Genomic DNA, 19,364 nt, shown 5'->3' on the forward strand with positions numbered 1-19,364 from the left:
GCCCCTGGAGCATCTACCACAGCTGTTGAGAAAGATGTTCTTCTCCCTGTTCAGGTAGTATAACGCTGACAGCAGATATGCCAGGTTTTGTCAACAAAGTGCGTTTTGTGTGTAGACACTCCATGGTTTTTCCTGACAAAAACCCAGTTTTGCCAGGAAAAGCCTTTTATGTAGACATAGCCAAAAACAGATTCCACAGTAAATCCATTGCTAAAGTCTCTGATTCTTTGGAGAGATGCATATGTCCGATTGCCCTGGGATACCTGAACCTGGTCAAAGATTTTGATGTGAACAAAAGATTGCTTGTTAGTTCAGGCTGTATATATATTTTATATATTACTGACTGTACATATGATTTATGCAAGAAATAGGGTTCTGTTTGTCTTGATGTGCGAGGCACCTCAGGTTCTTGAGGTGCATGTGCAGTTGGTGTATTGCAGACAGTGGTACATGTCTATCTGCAAACACAGGGAAAAATCAGTTTTAATGGTATTTAAAAGTGGTCACAATTAGATTTAGTTCCTACACTACATATTGTATTTAATTGGCATATATAAGAACTTAAATTTTTTTTTACTGTTTGATTATTTCCTTCTTTTAAATTTATACTTTGACATTTAAACGATAATTCTATTTGCTCTTTATTTAAATTTTTGAACCCCATTTTCTTGCGGAAATTCACCCCAATGGGCAAATTTTCAGGGAAAGAGATAATCCATCAGATGATCTGGTGGATTTGCAAAACAGATGACCAAGATATAAAACATACATCAACATAATTACTTGGCATTTGGACTCATGTGGTTTGGTGATTTGGCTGCTCCTCTTTTTGAATGTCTCATTAGCTGGGTTAAATTATCAAATGAAGCCATTTGAAATGACATCTCTCCACAAAGCACCCAATTTACCTCCAAAAGGACAGCAATTATTTTAAATGGTTGCAACAAAAAAAAGGGCAAAACAAAGCTGTCTCATGAGATCAGTGAAGGTATGAGATCACGCACAAGAGGCCAGCTTGACTGCTAAAGCCAAAAAGCCTCATGTTATTGCTGTAACTCTTATTTTGCCAGCCCGCCAAGAAATCTGCACAAGGATCGGTCCAGAAGCAGCAAATGCGGTAGTGATCATTGATCTTTTCAACAATACCCTCAGCAGATGTAGTGAAGACATGTCAAAAGGATACAGACACCAAACTGGTGGTGGGGGACCGGAGGTGAGGAGGAAAGATAGAAGCAGGAAAAATTTCTCTGCAAATTGTTGAATCTACAGATATTGACCGTTGTGCACAGCTAATTGCAGCTGTTCAGAGAGCATTATTTATTCTGGAAAACCTTCCATAGAAAACAATGGGGGAGGAAATAGAGTGACCAATAGAATTTCATGGAAGAACTGCATAAGCATATGCACAGGTGGCGCAGCAGCAATGACAGGGAATATAAAAGGCTTCCTGTCCAAAATATGTGAAAATCCAGAGGTCCAAATCACTCATTGTTTTCTATATAGGGAGGCTCTTGTATCAAATAGCTTGCCAACTGAGCTGAGATCCAGACTAAATGAAGTTGTCAAAATGGTCACTCATCAAATCAAGACCACTGCAGTCTCACTTTCTATTTCATGTGAAGAAATGGGAGCAAAACATCAATCCCTTCTCCTTCCTACTAAAGTTTGCTGACTTTCAAGAGGCAAGTTCAGTCAAGAGCTTATTAACTGAGGGAAGAACTAAAGCAGTTTATGCAGTGAGATCCAGCATGCAAATCTATTGCAAGATAAATATGGCTGAGAAAACTGGCCTACTTGGCAGATGTACTTGAGCTGCAAGGACACAGTGAGATCATACTGACATGCACAGACAAGTTAAATTAAATGGGTTCCAATCAAACTTTAGAGAGATTAGGTGGTCAGGATTCACTCCAGATGTTGAAGCAAGCATCTAACTTAGACCAAGATGAAAGGCTACTCTCACTTGCAGAGCAACATTTGAATTTTCTTCAAAAAAACTGGGGGATTATTTCGGATCATCTGGAATGGAGCAGTTAGATTGGATTCAAAATCCTTTTGGGTCCTCTTCAGAAAAATTAACAAATGAGTTTATCTTTAAAAGAGAGGAATTTTTTTTTCCATGTCAGGGATGATCACACCTTTGAATTCAAATTTAGAAATTCTATTGGATCAATTTTGGCTGCAAGTGAGAAATGAATATTCAACGATTTCAAATCATGCAGTAATTGTTCTACTGCCATTTTCAACAACTTATCTTTGTAACCTTCACTTCACATCACTATCACTTACAAAAAATAAGAGATATTTTTAAACAAGCATGGATCAGGAGCTCCATGTAGCTCTCCAGCATTTAGCCAAATATTAAAGGTGTGTGCTCATTTAAAAAAAAAAAGTCATATTTCACATTAAAATTAGAGTAAAAATGTGAAGTTAAAATTGTTTTCATTATTGCAGTATGTTTAATTTTGAAATGTTATTTCTTGAAATATTTTATTGTTGACTTTTTAAAATTTTGGTGTACCATGAAAAGTTTGGGATCTTAAAAAGTACCATGAGACGAAAAAGTTTATGGAAGCATTGCCCTACAGGGACTCATGGAGAGACGTACAGACTCTAATCACTTGGAAGGGATGGCCATGCAGAAAGCAGACTTGGGAACAAAAAGTCAATGGAACAGCTTGCCCAGAACTGTAAATGAGAGCTTCACAAATCCAAATAATACCTTTGGAATCGCTGTGTTTCAACAGGCAGTAAGTGCTTAATATCAGCACTTCCAGTGAAGATACCCTCCAAGTAGACCCATCGCCTTTGGACATCTATCCAGACATCAAAGAGTGCCATGATGCGATTCAATTTGTCCTCCCAGCTAAGGGCATCTTCTTCAAACACCTAAATGTTACAAAACCACCATTACTCAGTTTAGCTTAAACAAAAAAATTGTTTACAAAAGTCAGCATGCTTTTAAAGAAACTGGACAAATAGTTTAATAACTAGTTGTACATTTAGTTACACCATAAAAAAGTATAAATAGCATGTGTACAGCTGGTAATTTGCCATACTTGGCACACAAGATGCCACCTGAACAACTGTACATCAGAAGATATGAAAAAAGGCATAAACAATAAAATGCAAAGAAAAAAATTTACATTATACCTTGTAGTAAGGTGATAACTTCATGGCAGACACACTGTTAATGTGCTCCTTGACTTTGTTGAAGAGATCATCCCAACCACGAATCAAACGACATTTGTTCTGATAGTTAACCAAATCCAGCTCATAAGTATTCCACACCTCTCTTATCTTTAAGAAGAAAGTCATGTTAAAAATTCCTTGTAGTAATTTTAATTCTGTTAAACCTATTTCATTCTATATAAACATACAAATATAGTTACATGAGCTGAACTCTTATCTTTAGGAGGTTACATGAAATAGGGACCGCTATAAAGCATATGTTGAAATATGTCAATTATGTTTTGTAAATTATTGCAACTCAAAGTGAAGTTACAAAAGGCAGTCTTAGAAGTTTTAGAACAGTAATCTATTTTACCTGAATTATAAGTTACAGTTCCTTCAGGATATTTGTAAAGCTTAATATAAACCCTAAACCTATGGATTTAACACTGTTGGTTTTTGTATTAATTTAGTTACTGAGAATGAAAAAGTGTATGATGAAAATACAAGGTGAAGTGGGGGGGAGGTGGGGAAGGAGGGGCCTTAGTCCCTTCCGGGAGGGCAAGAAATTTCATAAGAGGGCTGCAGCACAGCTGGATCTCAGGCTCATCCATCTGACTAAAAACACTGAAATGTTACTGTTGTGCATTCACATTTATATATCAATTAATAAAGTCTTTATATACACTATATACTTATCACACACCAAAAAGGGTTTTTTATATGAATAACCAAAATTTCCATTGGTTTGGGTTACATTAGACAGGTTGGGAGGGGCCCACCCTATTGCAGGGATGAAAAGTGGGGCCTGATGTAAAGTTTGCTCACCCAGTGACCTAAGGCATTTCCATTTTCACCAACCTGGGTATCCAAAATCTAGCTTGCTGTTACACAGCTAACAGCAAATTAAGTCACCTCTAAAAATCACGCTTGTACAATATGTCCACTATATGTAATGACAGCTACTAGCCTGTTTCAAGAACTCTTCCAAAGCCATCTCTCCTTGAGCCACAAGAAGTACATCTTTAACAATTGCTTCATTCTTCTGTAGATCAACATCCCAGATCTGCCCCAGGGTTAGTTCAGAGACAACCCAGTTCACATGAAGTCTCTTCATCAGCTGCTTCCAGTGGCGATCTTTAAGGGCCTCAGATTTCAGTTCAATCACTAGCATGTTTATCTATAAAGACAGACAGTTCATAACAGAGGCACTTAAAACCATAACTAATCTTAAAAAAAAAAAAAAAAAAAAAAAAAAAAAAAAGTACAGCTCACCTTCATGTAACCCTTCAGAAGTCTCTGAACATATTCATAGGAAGCATACTGCCGCAAACGAGCAGGGAAGTTTTTCAACTGGTTCAGCAAGCCATCCAAATTTTGTCGAAGCTATCAGTAAAATACAGAAACCATGAAAGAATTCACCTACCAGCAACATTATGGTAACCATAATGACTCTAGTATACTGCATATTAGAACAGTTATCCTTAAAGAACATTGAGCATGCTTTGCGATGCTGCATATATTTAATTTTCTTAATATACTTGTACACTAGGCAGGCAAGCCAAACACTAGATGTATGAAAACATCCAGTTAAAACCTCAAAATGTCAAAAGCACATAATCATTTCAACAGATTTTAATCAACTGATCTAATCCACCACAGCAGATATGGTGTCACTGGTATTGCTTTATTCATGACTTTTGGTATAGTACTAATGCTCTCTATATCCCTTGATCATTGTAGAACAGCATTTTATACTAGATTACTGTGATAATGAAATCGTGACATCTTGGACACTAGCTTTTCATCAATGAAGCTGAACAATTGTTTGTGAAACACACCATCTTACAGTAACTTCAAGAAACAAATACAGCATCAAATTCTTGTCCTCTACAGGTGAATCCTATAGTTAATTATTTTAAGTTTTGTTTTGTAAGCCTGCTCTCTGTCAAACCCTCAGTTAATAGAGAAAGTTATTTGTGCTGCTGAGTGCTACGAGTTAGAAGAGGCACCACGCTCTTAGTTATTAGTTCTATTTTTCATATGAAAAAATCCCCAGGTATATAAGCTCCACGGCATATCTTCTGGCTCATTTTCAAGTTCTTAGAGCATTTAAAAAGTACTTTTGCCTCATAGGCAAACACTCTAGCAGTATATAGTCGTAGTTTTGCTTTCTACATAGTGAATAAAGACAGTACCTTGCGAGGTTGTACTGAAACCCATGGCTGTTCTTTCATCTGATCGATCTGCTCCCAAACCTTGGAAAGTTCAGACCAAACTCCTTTGAGGTCTTGTAACTCTTCTAAAGCTACCTGCAGTACAAACAAGTACATCCAACTTTGGTCAGCTATAGAGACATGACAGATAACAATAAATCAGTCACATTGTTAACAGATCACTGGGATAGAAACTTCATCAGGACAATGGTAGTTGGACAGATTTGACCCTAATTTGCCTCGTGCACCTACAGTGAACCAAAAGGTGCTACCCTATGTTGGCTGCGCAGCAGCCTAAATTAAGGTTTGTCTAGAGAGCATGCTACCGCCCAACATGCAAGGATGAATGCCTATACAATATAAAAAAGTCGACTTTCAGCAACATCCCATGTGAATGCTACTACAGTTCAGTGAAAGTCCTAAAGTGTGGCTTAGAACAACATATTTTAGAAGCACTTGCCATATAGACAAGCCCTTAGTATCATTCCTGGTTATTTTAATGGCCAGAGGTCCATATCTTACAAAACCGCAACCACAGACACTTGCTGGTCATCTCAGTGGAAGAGCCAAGGGATGACTAGGTATTGAGACCAAGTTACTCATCACTAGGGGCAGGCTATCCTGGGGAAGGTTTGGGCACACTGATTGGTTCACCATTCTGCCCTTTCACTGTTATGCCTTCCCTATGAATGAGCTGAAGGACTTCATACAAAAGGTCCTCTCCTAAGGATCATTTACAAGCACTAAATTCATTCATTTTTAAAAAGCCATTTGTACCTGCACACGTTCTTCACTGCCACTGAGTAGTCCTGTATCTGTTAGCTCAAGAGCTTCTTTGGCTTTTGCACATTTCTCACGATCATCCTTCAACCTACCAAATTTCCCTTCATAAATGGTAAGTGCTTGAAGAGCATCCTCTGGACGTAAGTTTCCCTAGAAAGAACCACATGAAGGACAATATGACAGCTGTTTAAGATTTAGCACTTAATCTGTTTAGAAATTACTCCCGATTAGCATCAAAGACCACGCTTTTCTAATGCTTTAGGGATTTTCAGTTCCCTTAGATCTTTTAACTCGGAGTACAGCTACATTTACTGGGAAGATTGACCGGGTCAGGGTCGAACTTCTGGGGTTTGATTTCGTCTGCTAGCGAGGATGCACAAAATTGAATTATCTGGGCTCAACAGGTGCCCTGTACTCCTTGTGAACTGCGTATCTAGCATTAACTTTTAGACCTAATGTAGAACTGCCTGAGTGAGTTACTGATCCCCTGCCTGAACAAGCTTCTAATGCATGATCCTGCCAGAAGAGATTTTAGCAGACACCTGTAACATTTACTTTAGCTGCAAAACAAACAGGATTCTTCCTCTGAAGCAATGGCTCTATAAAGTGCACACTTGTTACTGCTAAGTTTGGCTGTGTCTACACTAGCCCAAAATGGCGATGCAAGTGGCCATCTGAAGTTTACTAATGAAGCGCTGAAATACATATTCAGCGCCTCATTAGAACGGTGGCAGCCGTGACACTTTGAAAATCAACACTGCTCATCCAGACAGGTGTCTTTTTTGAAAGCACCCCGGCAACTTCGAAATCCCTTTATTCCTAACAGCAAATAGGAATAAGGGGATTTCGAAGCTGCCGGGGTCCTTTCGAAAAGGAGCCCTGTCTGGACGAGCCACATCAATTTCCAAAGCGCCACGGCTGCCAGCATTCTAGTGGAGGCGCTGAATGTGTATTTCAGCGCTTTATTAGTAAACTTCGAAATGGCGATTTCGAAGTTTTGGGCTAGTATAGACAGCCTTTGTTTTGTTTTTTTTTTTTAAAAATCAAGTTACAATAGAGGTGTTTTTATTTGAAAACCTAAGTTAAGCCAGGTAAAGTGAAGGAATTTTAACCAAGGAGCAAAAGACAGGTAAGCTTTCTGCCAATTCATTAGAAGACTCCCCATAGAAAGGGCTCCCATTCTAAATCAAAATCTGTAAGAGGGAACAGCTCCAGCCCCCCTCAATCTATTTGAGAGTTTACTGAGCAACCTTTTTGCAACAGAATGCAAGCTTTTGTGTTCAAGTAAAGCAGACCCCCTCTCCTCCCCCACCTTCGCCCAAACACTCACTGTCACTGGTTTTGTTTTTTCCCAGTCTGTCAGCAGATCAGTTGTACGGCTCTCCACCGCTCGATCCTCTTGAACTATCTTCATCTGCAAGTTTGCTACTTGTTGCTGAATGGCAGAATCCTTGCGACGCATGATGTCGTTGAAAGCACCCCATTCTCCTTCAATATTGTCGATGTATAACCAAGAGGAAGGGAACTGGAACCTCTGTTTCTCTAGCAAGCGCTGACCATTGCGGTAAAGCTAAAATACACACACACACAGTTACAGGGTCACTCATTTCATTATCTCTATGAGCTAGAAGTTCAATTAAAAATGTAGATAACCAGAAGTCTATGCTGATACTCTTTATAAAGTACCCTCAGAAGTATAAACTAACAATAAGGCTCACTATAGAATCTTCATTTCAAAGTGTTTATCTAGAAGAGCATTACAAAGACAGCAAATCAGTCAGGATTTTTTACAGTATGCTTAAGTTGGTCGGTCATGATCACGTTGCATCTTAGCTGTTTACAAAAAAAAGTTTAAGGATTTCCAGAAACTAGATGTTAGCAAGGAAGTGATGCCTTACCTCAACTTGTTTCTCAAACTGCTTGATTTTACGTTTCAGGGATTGTACATAGGTGATGAATGTCACTGCATCCGATGTGCTAGCTGTGTCCACTGAATGCTGCTCCAACTCTTGACGCGACTGTTGCAGGAAACAAAAACCAAAACCAAAAAACAGTATTTTAACAGAGAATACAGTAAGTTGATCTTGTAATAAAGGAAACATTGTTTGGATTATTCTTACCTTAGAAATCTGTGAATGGAACTCTGTCATGTTCTGACCTAGCATCTGGCCAAATTTACTGAGCACTTCCTTATGCCAAGAGTCATATTTCAAGTTCACCTTAGATTGTACCTACAATCAAGAAAGCATTATTGTTAACTACAAAGTCCCATTTTATCCTCTAAGCCATTCTGAAGTTGATTTCTGCATGTTACTTTTACAAGATACAAGGAAGCGTCAGGTACTTACTTTTCCATAGTCTATGATAACAGGTCCAAATTCCTTCCGGGTTTCTGCGTTGTCAAATGTTCCTCTAGCCTTCCTTATCTGAACTAAGAGGGCTTGCCATTTATTTAAATCTTCTCCAAGACGGTTGTATATGTTTTCAGCTTGCATATCCCATAAGCACTGATATTGCAGCCATACCTATAAGTACATTAAAAAGACTCCATGTAACAATGCAGATGCTTTTATTTACATAACAGAATTATTAGGGACTATAGTAAACAGGTAACTTGGATTCAGAAGAACTCTTCTATATTAACTACCATCAAATGCATTATATAAATTTCAAATTGAAAAAAACAGTGTTAGTCTTCACAGAACAAAAACAAAAAAAGCAGTCTGTAGCACTTAAGACTAACGTTTATTAGGTGATGAGCTTTCCGTCCCACAAAAGCACATCACCTAATACTGTTAATATTTAAAGGTGCTACAGCACTGTTTCCCCCCCACCACTTCTGTTTTATGGAGGAAAAAAAACAAACACAAAAAAAACACAAAACAGGATTTGTCATACCTTAACATATTGTTCAACCTCCATGACAATGCCCATAACCGCAGAATAAGACTCCTCCAGTGCTGCAGGACCATCAGGCATCCGCGTTAAGGCATTTCGATAGAATTTCTCTTCCTCAGACAACTCATAGTGGACACCCACCTGACCAAATCCACAGTTAAATACAAATTTTATGTACCAAGTTCAGAATACACTGAGAAATTTAAAATTAAAATTGGCAACCAGTATATAACTTTAATGTAACAGTTCCATTTAGAGCCACCTTATTATATTAAATGTATCAAATTTATCATGCTTACCTGGTATCGTTGACTTTGAATTCTGGGTAGTGACAGTATTACTGTTTTCCAGGAGAACATTTCTTGGAAGAGCTTAAATCTGCATTCTTCTATTGGTGGATTCAAATAGATCACCTGGTTGGTTATTCTCAGTTCATGTACCACATTCTACAGGGACAGAAGAACATCACATTCAGTTTCAATTTTGCTAAATAAGAACTTACTGGGCCAGTTAAAGATACACAAAATTTTAGACAAAGTCTGCAATCACGAGTGATGTCTCCGTGTTCCACTGACTGTTAATGCACAAGGTATGAAGATGGATCCAGGGAACAGAGCACTGCCACACCAAACAAGGCATCCACCACAGAGCCTAGTGCTAAGGAGTAATGGAAAGAAAAGGTATGTGCTAAACTCCATGACTACATCTATACTAGAAGTAACTGTCGGAAAAGATGTTCTGATAAAACTGTCAGATCACTTCTATACATAAAAATGGATTGATCTTTCAATCTGCTCTGTCGACAAAAGGGTCCCCCAGAGCATCTATACAGCATTTTTGTAGACAGTTTTGTTGAGAAAACTCTAACATAGATGTAGCCCATGTGACAGCCATACATACATTTGAATGGTACACTGCAAAGTGCAGTTGTAGTTGATACTTGCACTCTTGTGGAGCAGGCTCATGCCCCAAGATGTGGGAACAGTTCCTGTAACTGGTAAGAGCGTAATGCACACCAAGTCCACTGATCTCTGAATGGAGATCACTCGCCCTTTAATCCTTCCTGCCATAGCAATTTAATGTCTCCAGGACTGTCTGAATCATCTTGCCCTCTGAAGGTAGGAAATCAGGACCAAGAGAGCCAGCCAGTCAGCCACCAAGGGAGTGCGACTGCTGTTCTTCCACTGGAGTGGAGAGGTTTCAGAAAGTAGTAAGTGGTTGTATTCCATTTTCATCTCAACAAACCGTTGCCAGTAATTTAGGGGTACAGGTAGAGGGAAACAGTGCTCTTATGGAACAGAATAATGGGCAAGGTTCATCACCATGACCCTCAGCTTGCCAAATATTCATGCAAAAGTATTATGTACCAGGAAGGTGACTTTCACGTAGAGGGAGACAGGGAGGAGACAGCCAGAGGTTTAAAAGGGCAATTTTGTCAATACCATGAAGACAAAGTTGAGGTCCACGGGCAAGTACATGCCTCAAGTCCTGGACTGCTCAGGAGTCCCAGATGCTCATCAACATCTTAGAACTTTTGGAAGTGTGGAGAATATGCTGTGCATTTTTCATAGTCATCCCTTTGTCATATTAGACAACACCACCACTGTTTACTAAAAATAAAAAAAGATAGTGGTATATGGAGTCACATACACACTTTGTATGGAGGCAGTTCAGACAGGATTGATGCAATGATTATAAGATCCCATTGTCTGTAGCATACCTTCCTGGGACTCAACCTAATTGGGAACTCTCTCAGTGGGAAGTTCATGGCTGACCACAAATGCCTCTGTGGTCACCAGTGTTTTCAGCTACACGGGGACTCTGACTAGGGACATCTTTACTTCCCATGGCAAGAGCAAATGCACCCAATATTCCCTAGGGGGGAAATGGAGGCGCTCAGTACCCTTTCTCCAAGGTAAGATACTACTCCTATGCAGATCAGAACAGATAAATTATGCTTTTTCTTTACTTAAAGCTCCTGCCACATGTCCTACACAAGATCAGATGCCAGCAAACAACGGTCACTTTGCCCTGTTAAGGCCTTATCAGTTCTGGTTTCCCTTTTCCATATGCCAAGATGTCCCCGTTTCAGCTGCTAACTTTTCCAGAAGTCACAACACGATGCCAGGACCCAGAATCCCAATACAGGGACTTCTCACCTCAAGCTTGTCATCTGGATGGGCATCTTCACTAGATCAGGAATAGTCTCAAAGGGGTAGCCATGTTAGTCTAACTTCACAAATGACAAGCAGTCCTGTAGCACCTTAGAGACTAACAAATTAGGTCTGGCATGTAACTTGTCAGGCAGCTGGTGTTGTTTGCTCTGTACTTTCTCCAGCACAATGTGGAGGGCATTAGCCACCCTATGTAACAGTTTCTGGAACTGACCATAGTCATCCAAGGGACAGGAGGATGACAAAAATGCTACAGCATCTGGACATAAAGGGAACTGCTCTGGTTCCAGCAGTACCGTCAGATTTGGATGAAGAAGAGACTCCTCCAATATTAGTCTAGAATGCCTACTTGATGATGGTCTAAGTGAGATGTGGAACTCCTTTTAAGTGAAGTGGGAAGGTTTCAAAAAGGTAGATACAGAGGCCACAATGCCCCTTACGGCCAACCAGGAAAGCATTCATACTTCTCAGCTAGAGACTGCACTTGAAGACCTCACCTCTTCCAAGGCTAAGAGTTCAAGATATCTGGAGCCAGAAAGGCCTGCCACGATACCGAAGGTTTCCCCTACTTATCTCCAGTTCCTGACATATGACGAATGCATATAACCCCCAGCTGAAAACAAATTGGGACCATAACTCAAAAGGATTTATATTATAAAGCAACACGTACCATAAGAATATTTTTATTTCTGAACAAGGTTGTCTTTATTTATTTTAACAAAAAGCATATTGAGTAACAGTCAAAATTAACTTACTTTGATCTTTGGCTCCCCACCAGGTTTGTGACTGACTTGAGGTGCATCTGTATCCATGTCAACTTCTGCTTTATCATCAGCTTGTCCAAGAAGAACTTGAGTCCAAGCTCTCAGACCAGCCTGTAGACGTACTCCCAGTATTCGTTCAATCTAAGGTAGGAAGAACTCGCATTAAAAATAAATAAAGAAATCTGACAAAGACACTTATGTCCTTTCAGTAAGATTCCCCAATTGTCAAATAATTTGTGAAATACCGATTTATACCTGACGCTTAAGTTAAAAAACTACACAAAGCAAAGAACATTTAAGTCAACAGGCTAGACTACTAGAGTATTTTAGATATAAAACAACAAAAACACCAAATCAACTATGTTTTAGGAGAGGAAATAAAATGTCAGATTTCACCTTTGCATTATGATTAATACTGACTTTATTCAGGTGCTGATGTTCACCCATGTGGGAGAACCTGTTCCCTACCATGCAATACTCAACCATCCATTAAGCCTTTAGCTGTTATCCTGTCAGCTGAAGTCTCCCCAGAATCCCATAATTCTAAGTCACTAGCAGCTAAGCACTTACTTACATTACTAGGATTTCCATCAATTGTCTTAACTCGAATTTGACAGAGAACTGGCTGAAACCTGAAATTCTCATTCTAGGTCACTGGAGAATGGCAGAACATGTTTAATGACAAATTACTTTGCAACTTAACACCTTTGAATTCTTTATTCTCTAAGTTAAAACCTACCTCCATATCCAACTTATTAACCCAGATAGGTAAATTGGAATAAGAATGAAGATTCAAGTCATCCACAGCTTTCTGAACTCTGTTCAAGATTTCTGAAAAAGTCTTATGATCATACATGCAGGTTTCCAACGATCGAACTTCCAAATCTATTTTTTCTTCAATAATGAGCAGATCATCCACCTACAAAAAAAATGTAAATTTTAGTACTTTGCTAATTCCAGTCTGCCATGCTGATGTCAAATATAAAATATCCCTTTCCAACAGCTACAGCCATTCTTTTTATTGGGGGGGGAGGGGAAGGCGCAGCCCCACAGCGGCATCCTTATTTTCATTCACTGAAAATTACTGAAGACTCAGGGAACCTGCTTGATATTGGAGATTTCAGACTGACTATATGAACACAAAATTTTGAATAATTTCCTTAACCTATCAACACGTATGTTTCTCAGTATCTGCCTTTTCAGGTTAATTGAGTAGGATCGAACAAAGCTTTCAGACTAAATGTGTTTGAGTCACTAACAAGCCAAAAAAAAGTTAATGGCTACTTTATTAATTAGCATTTTTATAATACGATTTCTCTACCACTACCCAAGGAGAACATCTGCCACATAATCTAGGGACATATCTCGTCAATTGTTGCCCTACTCAATTACTTTCTTCAGTACTATAAGACATTATCCAACTACTGCTTGGATTCCACACATTTCATTTTTCATGGAGGAAAGCTGTTGTCCTGAACAGTATACAAACGCAAAAAAAAAAAAAAAAAATCTGCAGACATCTTCAATCACCACCTATATAGGAAGAATCTCACTTGGAAAAAAGATCAGTAGAACAAACCTTTTCTTGGAAGCTGAAAACAGTCTCTGCCAGGCGTTGTACATAAGGGTCAAGTTTGTATGACTCCCACACCAGGGCACTTCCTTCTGCAATCAAGGCCTGCACTTCCTTCTTCAGACCAGCTACCAGCAGAGAGATAGTGTTACGCTCTTCCACCTTCTCGCATGTCCGTTCATATGTACGGACACTTTCGATGAGAGAAATAGCAAAAGGATACAGCTGGTTTGCTTGGTGAGCTTTGTTGACAATTGCAAGTGGAACACGGAATCCAAGCCACTTAAGGTTGCGGACTTCTTTGGAAAGTGTAATTATTTCTGGCAGAAAGTTGACTTTTAGTTTAAGGACATTTCCAGTTCTGCCTCTAACTCGAGTGCTTTCAATAGAAAAGATACGGCCACAGACACCCAGGTTGCGCTGCTGAACCTTCCTGGCCCAGTCATCAAATATTTCTTGTGTGTTAAGCTTCATACGGAAGCTGTCTCCATCTTGCTTCAGCTTCTGACCTTCAACGTGGTTCTCCCATCCTTTGCCCAGAACATCTTCAACACGCTTCATGTAGGCTGTGAGTTGTCGGTCAATCTGTTTGGCCCAGATTATAGACCCAGACACAGGAGGCAAATCACGAACGTGACTCATTTTGCAAGCCTGACTTTGTGGGTACTGTACCTTGAATTTGTCATGAAGAGACTCGGTATCATCTTTTACACGCTGGATCAATTGTGTTTGATATTCACGAATAGCACCCCGAATGTGAGGTCTGACAAACAAAGCATTGAATCTGGAGAAAATCCTGAACATTTCATTAGCATTCTTTGCTGTGCCAAGCTGGTCTCTTAAACGTGCAGTTATTCTTGTTTCAACCCTATCAATTCTTTCATCATACCGTTTCATTGCTGCCTCCCAGGCTTCTGTACCTTCTTTGGAAACATCTAAACCATCTACTTCTTTAACATTCTCATAAGCAAGATTTACTTCTTCAATAGCATTGGCATCTGCAGCATCAAAAAGGACTTCTGCTACTTTCATATCCTGGGGCTCAGGTACCTCTCCTTGATTCTGCTGGGCAACAGCTGTGACCTACATAAAAAGTCATAGTTCATTAAACTCTACAAGACACTTATCTAAACATTCATCACACACACACATTAGGAGTTATGCATTTTCTGAACACCCTGCTGAGACACTTTTCTTTTTGTACTGTTCATACTGTTAACTAAGTTCTCTGGAACCTACAGGTGCTACCTTGTTTATGCGACTAAAGTGAGAGTACTGCACAAAGTTTAGAAATAACGAGCTTCTCTATTTAAAGTTTGTGCTGCAGTTACTTGTACTATTCAAAAAATCAAAGCAAGTTATTGTATGCAGCATCCATTTTTTCCAATCACACAAAAAACAAGCAAACATTAGATCTATGAATAAAACTGCTCTAAGTTTGAAACACAACACATGTACACTTTCTGCTAGTAATGAGGCTGAAGTGAAAGAACGTAATACCGTTCTTATTAGTGACATTTAAATCACTTTCAATTTGCCTACAGACACTATTGGCAGGGTACATACACTGAGTAATTTAAAAACTATTTCTTTTAGAAGACTAAATATTTAAATACCATGCCCTCAAGACCTGAAAATAAATCTGAAGATTTTTTCCATTTGAAGAGTGACCACACAGAGAAAAAAGCATCGCAGTTTGCACATGAAACTACAAATTGAATTGTTATAGGTAAGTTTCTAATGCAGCTGCAAATGGGTCTTTACCACTATGTCACAGTATTTAAACAAAAAAAAATCCACTTTGGGATAACTTTAGCTATAAAACCAGCAGGGGAGCTTGCAGTTGTATGAGTGATTTTATATTCCTTTTCATAGTGGATTTAGAATGCCTTTAAGAGTTCTACCCAAATCCTAATGGTTATGATTTTGTTCCTAGGGTTCCTTTAGGCACCTATTTGCAGAGGAACACAACTAATTTTGTTTTTGAGTGAATACATTTTAATATAAACTAGCTTATGTCTATAAGTCTACTTTCACTAAGAGATGGAAAACTGCTTTTCCAGATGTATAAGCAGTCACCCCCATCAGAAAGGAGTGGGACACTACCTGTGGTCTCAATACTCTCACAATAACAGCTCTCAGCTGCTCATGCTGGCGCCTAAACTTCCTCATTTGGTCAAGACGAGCCTGAAGTTTCCTGTGGGCAGGATTGATACGCCACACCATCTTCAGATTCTCTTCTCTCTTTCTCTTCACTATGTCTCTCAGTAACACTTGTAGCTTCTCATATTCATCATCCCAAGTTTGGAAGACTTCAAAACATGCAACCATAACCTGAAAGTATAAGAACGTAAATTTGTTTGGCTCTCAAATATGCTCTCATATTTGCATTCAGTGTGTTACACCAGCTTTTTAGATATACCCAGTACTGCTTTGGTCCTAGAGGCCAAGGGCTTGTGGTGTGGGAGACTCACGTCAGGACTTTGGAGGAGGCAGGGTGACATGCTGCCCAGTAGGCTGCTGCTCCACAGGGCTGCCATGTGCTTTAACTCTCCTGTGATCATTCTGGAGCATAAGTGTCCCTGCTGTCAGAGGTCTCCCTTTCTATTTGAGAGAAAACCCGATTCCAGACGCATCCCACTATCCTGGTCAAACCAAACCCTGATCTTGCTTAAAGTTATAAGATGAAGCTGCAAACCACATTTGATGGTCCTAGCTTTAACTGTTTAGAAGTTCTTGAACAATAACTCAGAGGGACACAAACTCTAAAATATATATTTAGATTACCATATCTGAAACCTTAGACCAGCGGTGGACAACTTGCAGCCAACAGAACATTTTGTTTTCTATTGCCCATGCGAACATTTGCTAGATTCTGCTAGTTTCCATCTGCATGGTTCTACCAGCATTACTAAACTTTCACATAATATTGATTGTTAGAGCCATGTGCTCCCTCTGCATTCAATCACAGTTCTGCTATGGTTTAATTTGCATACTGCAGTTAACAAAAACTACCCTATCCTGGAAGGCCATCTTGGTCATGATGATTTTATGGCCCAGTGAGACAGAAGGCTACTCATACAGCCTATTCATTAATCTAGTTAGCCCACTGCTGTCCTAGACATACCTTTTCAAACTCTTCATATGCAACATGCATCAGTTTTCTGGTTCCTAATACTTTAAGAAGCTGAGAACTCAGGTCTCTTGAAATAGCTTCCACTAAACGTAGTGACCTTTGAATGGGGTACTTTGTATTTCTGATTTTTCTCAGATGGGTGAATATTGCCACAAGTGCCTGTCTTATTTTGTCCAGTTCAGTAGCAGACAACAAGTCATTCAAAGGAAAGTCTTTCATCAGTGGATTGTAGTCATTTACTGTTTCCAGTGCCTGTTTTAGACCTAAATGCAATACGAAAAAAGAGTTAAATTTGACTGACCGTGTTGTACCAATTCCATACAGCCAATTTAATAAGTTTTCACTTGTTACAAGATGAATTTTTTGACTGATCTTGATGTTTATTCACAGTGTAACTATATCACAAGAGCTTAACTTCCACAGGTACTGCCCATAAATTTACAGCATATTCCAATCTCTTACCTGTGTCTGTATCAAAGCTGACAGTAGCATGAAAACGTTTGCCATGTTTCAAGATATCTAGCGTCAAAAGAACTTCTGGGCTTTCACGCTTCTCCTGAATGCGATACAAAGCACGTTCCAAGTTCAGCCAGAAACTGATTTCCTGTAAAGCAGTGCCTGATGCAGGATCCCGATCAAGTTTGGTCACCTTAAAGACAAGTGAAATTTTGAAGAAGAATGTTGTATGCTTCTGTTTAAGTTTTCCACAAAAGCGAAGAACTATTTAAAACAAGTAACTGCCTCCTGACCACTTTTAATTTCTCATGCCAAAATGATCTAGTTTGCACTAGCCCACTGCAAGCAGTGTACCAAGAACATAATCGTGTACAGCTACTGCATGTAGCATCCACTCAGGTGGAAGTTACAATTTATTTGATGAATATTTTGTAAGTCCTTTCATACAAACAGATTTCTTTAGATGTCTAGAAATTTATTGGGGAAGGTGCAACGCTGTTGCCATCAAAGTCAGCCCAGCAGGACCTGGCTGATGGGTGGTGCTCATGCTGACAGCGAGGCCTGGCCAAAGGGTGGTGGATGCTATAGTCAGTTAATTGGAGTGCATGGCCCTGAAGTTGCAGGACCCAAGGCAACTAACTGCCTTACTCACCTTGCCTAAGACAAGGCCTAGCTGCTGCCAAGCTGAAGTGACCCTGTATCTATGCAGGACAGATTGAACTCGGACACAGGGGTTGTGGTTACTTGAAAAAATTAGTTGAGGTCCTATCTCCATCTAGTATTAGCAGCCATGAGTCATTCAGAAAGGCTTGACCAAAACCCCAACATAAGCCACACTTATTGGGAACTTGCAGCCCCAGAATCTAATGACTGCACAAGCTGGCAATAAGATGAAAAGCAGCAGCTGTGGCCTCATTCCTTGCCTCAGCGTACCCAGGCAGAACAGCAAAAATTTGGCGATAATAAGAAAAGCCAGTATTCAATTTGTATATAGATTATGCCTGTGCATACATTAAGGATAGAGCAGACAGCTTTGCTTTGTCTATAAGTGACAGCAGTCATCCACAACTCATTCCTAACACCAAAAATTCAAGACTTGACATAGATATTTCAAATTAAACTGCCACTGTACAGTAGCCTCTTCAAAATTTATCTTCACCAGAACTTGAAAAGCCCCATGTCTCCTTAGACAGGTAGTACTCCCAGAGAAGCGAGCCAACTCAGACAAGAGAATCAGCAGCTCCTTTGGAGGAAGTATGGTGCATCACTACTCCTGTGACAGTAGGGGAGGAGAAGCAAAAACAAAGCATGGCCACTTGCTGGTTCTCCTGTGGGTGAGAAGAGTAGAGATGCAAAAGCCCTGTTGCTCTTCCCAGGGAAGATGGTATATGAAGAGGCCCTGCTGGAAAGTCAAAGATTTCCTATTATCTCAGAGAAGGCTCCGAGCGCTGGCTTGGGCATAAAATTGATAAACTCATGCTTCAGTACATAAAGGCTGTCATTTTTCTGGGCAACTGCATTCGTACTTCATCCTCAGTGGGTAAGCAAGGACACCCACTCCCAGGCAACAGCTTCCATGCCGTTGCCTCTCTTGCAGTGAGATTCACATCACCCTCTTCTATTTGAGATAGTCCCAAGCCCACCTAGTTCACCTGTCTTTGCTGTTTATTTCCCAGCACAGACAGGTTGCCAAGGACAACAGCTCAGTTTCTCTTCAGAGACTGGTAACAGATCAGCACATAGTACCACGCCAATCTAAATAAGCCTACTTCATTCCTAAGGCAAATAACCCCAGAGAGAAATCATTTAAAAATAAAGCAGTAAGAAGCTTACCAGGAATCTAAACCCTAACTGTCATAAGCAGTCCTTTGACACTCCCCACCTCAATCTAACCTGCTAGGAACTCCTAGAATCCTCAAGGAGCTGATAGAAGAGGTAGCTGAGCCGTTAGCTCTCATTTTTGGAAAGTCATGGGAGACAGGAGAGATTCCAGAAGACTGGAAGAGGGCAAATATAGTTCCCATCTACAAAAAGGGGAATAAGAACAACCCAGCAAATTACAGGCCAGTAAGCTTAACTTCTGTGCCAGGAAAGATAATGGAGCAGGTAGTTAAGGAAGTCATCTGCAAGCACTTGGAAGGTAGTAAAGTGATAGGGAACAGCCAGCATGGTTTTGTAAAAAACAAATCATGT

General features: G+C 39.7%; 1 protein-coding gene across 2 annotated transcripts in view; it reads right to left on the minus strand.

Annotated features, from left to right (window-relative positions):
• Positions 1 to 19,364, minus strand: part of DYNC1H1 (dynein cytoplasmic 1 heavy chain 1) — a 72,709-nt gene that overhangs the window by 45,200 nt on the left and 8,145 nt on the right. For both annotated transcript variants that reach the window (XM_074996500.1, XM_074996499.1), the window contains exons 5-22: positions 17,178 to 17,364; positions 16,707 to 16,978; positions 15,686 to 15,913; positions 13,586 to 14,662; positions 12,746 to 12,925; positions 11,998 to 12,147; positions 9,368 to 9,514; positions 9,069 to 9,209; positions 8,519 to 8,695; positions 8,291 to 8,401; positions 8,069 to 8,188; positions 7,501 to 7,740; positions 6,165 to 6,320; positions 5,370 to 5,483; positions 4,447 to 4,557; positions 4,142 to 4,351; positions 3,154 to 3,300; positions 2,723 to 2,889 (exon numbers count right to left, since the gene is read on the minus strand). In XM_074996500.1, the coding sequence (XP_074852601.1) occupies positions 2,723 to 2,889; positions 3,154 to 3,300; positions 4,142 to 4,351; positions 4,447 to 4,557; positions 5,370 to 5,483; positions 6,165 to 6,320; positions 7,501 to 7,740; positions 8,069 to 8,188; positions 8,291 to 8,401; positions 8,519 to 8,695; positions 9,069 to 9,209; positions 9,368 to 9,514; positions 11,998 to 12,147; positions 12,746 to 12,925; positions 13,586 to 14,662; positions 15,686 to 15,913; positions 16,707 to 16,978; positions 17,178 to 17,364 (3,935 nt within the window). The remainder of the gene's footprint in view (positions 1 to 2,722; positions 2,890 to 3,153; positions 3,301 to 4,141; positions 4,352 to 4,446; positions 4,558 to 5,369; positions 5,484 to 6,164; positions 6,321 to 7,500; positions 7,741 to 8,068; positions 8,189 to 8,290; positions 8,402 to 8,518; positions 8,696 to 9,068; positions 9,210 to 9,367; positions 9,515 to 11,997; positions 12,148 to 12,745; positions 12,926 to 13,585; positions 14,663 to 15,685; positions 15,914 to 16,706; positions 16,979 to 17,177; positions 17,365 to 19,364) is intronic.

This window comes from Carettochelys insculpta, chromosome 6, assembly GCF_033958435.1.
Source record: "Carettochelys insculpta isolate YL-2023 chromosome 6, ASM3395843v1, whole genome shotgun sequence".
Lineage (NCBI taxonomy): Eukaryota > Metazoa > Chordata > Testudines > Carettochelyidae > Carettochelys > Carettochelys insculpta.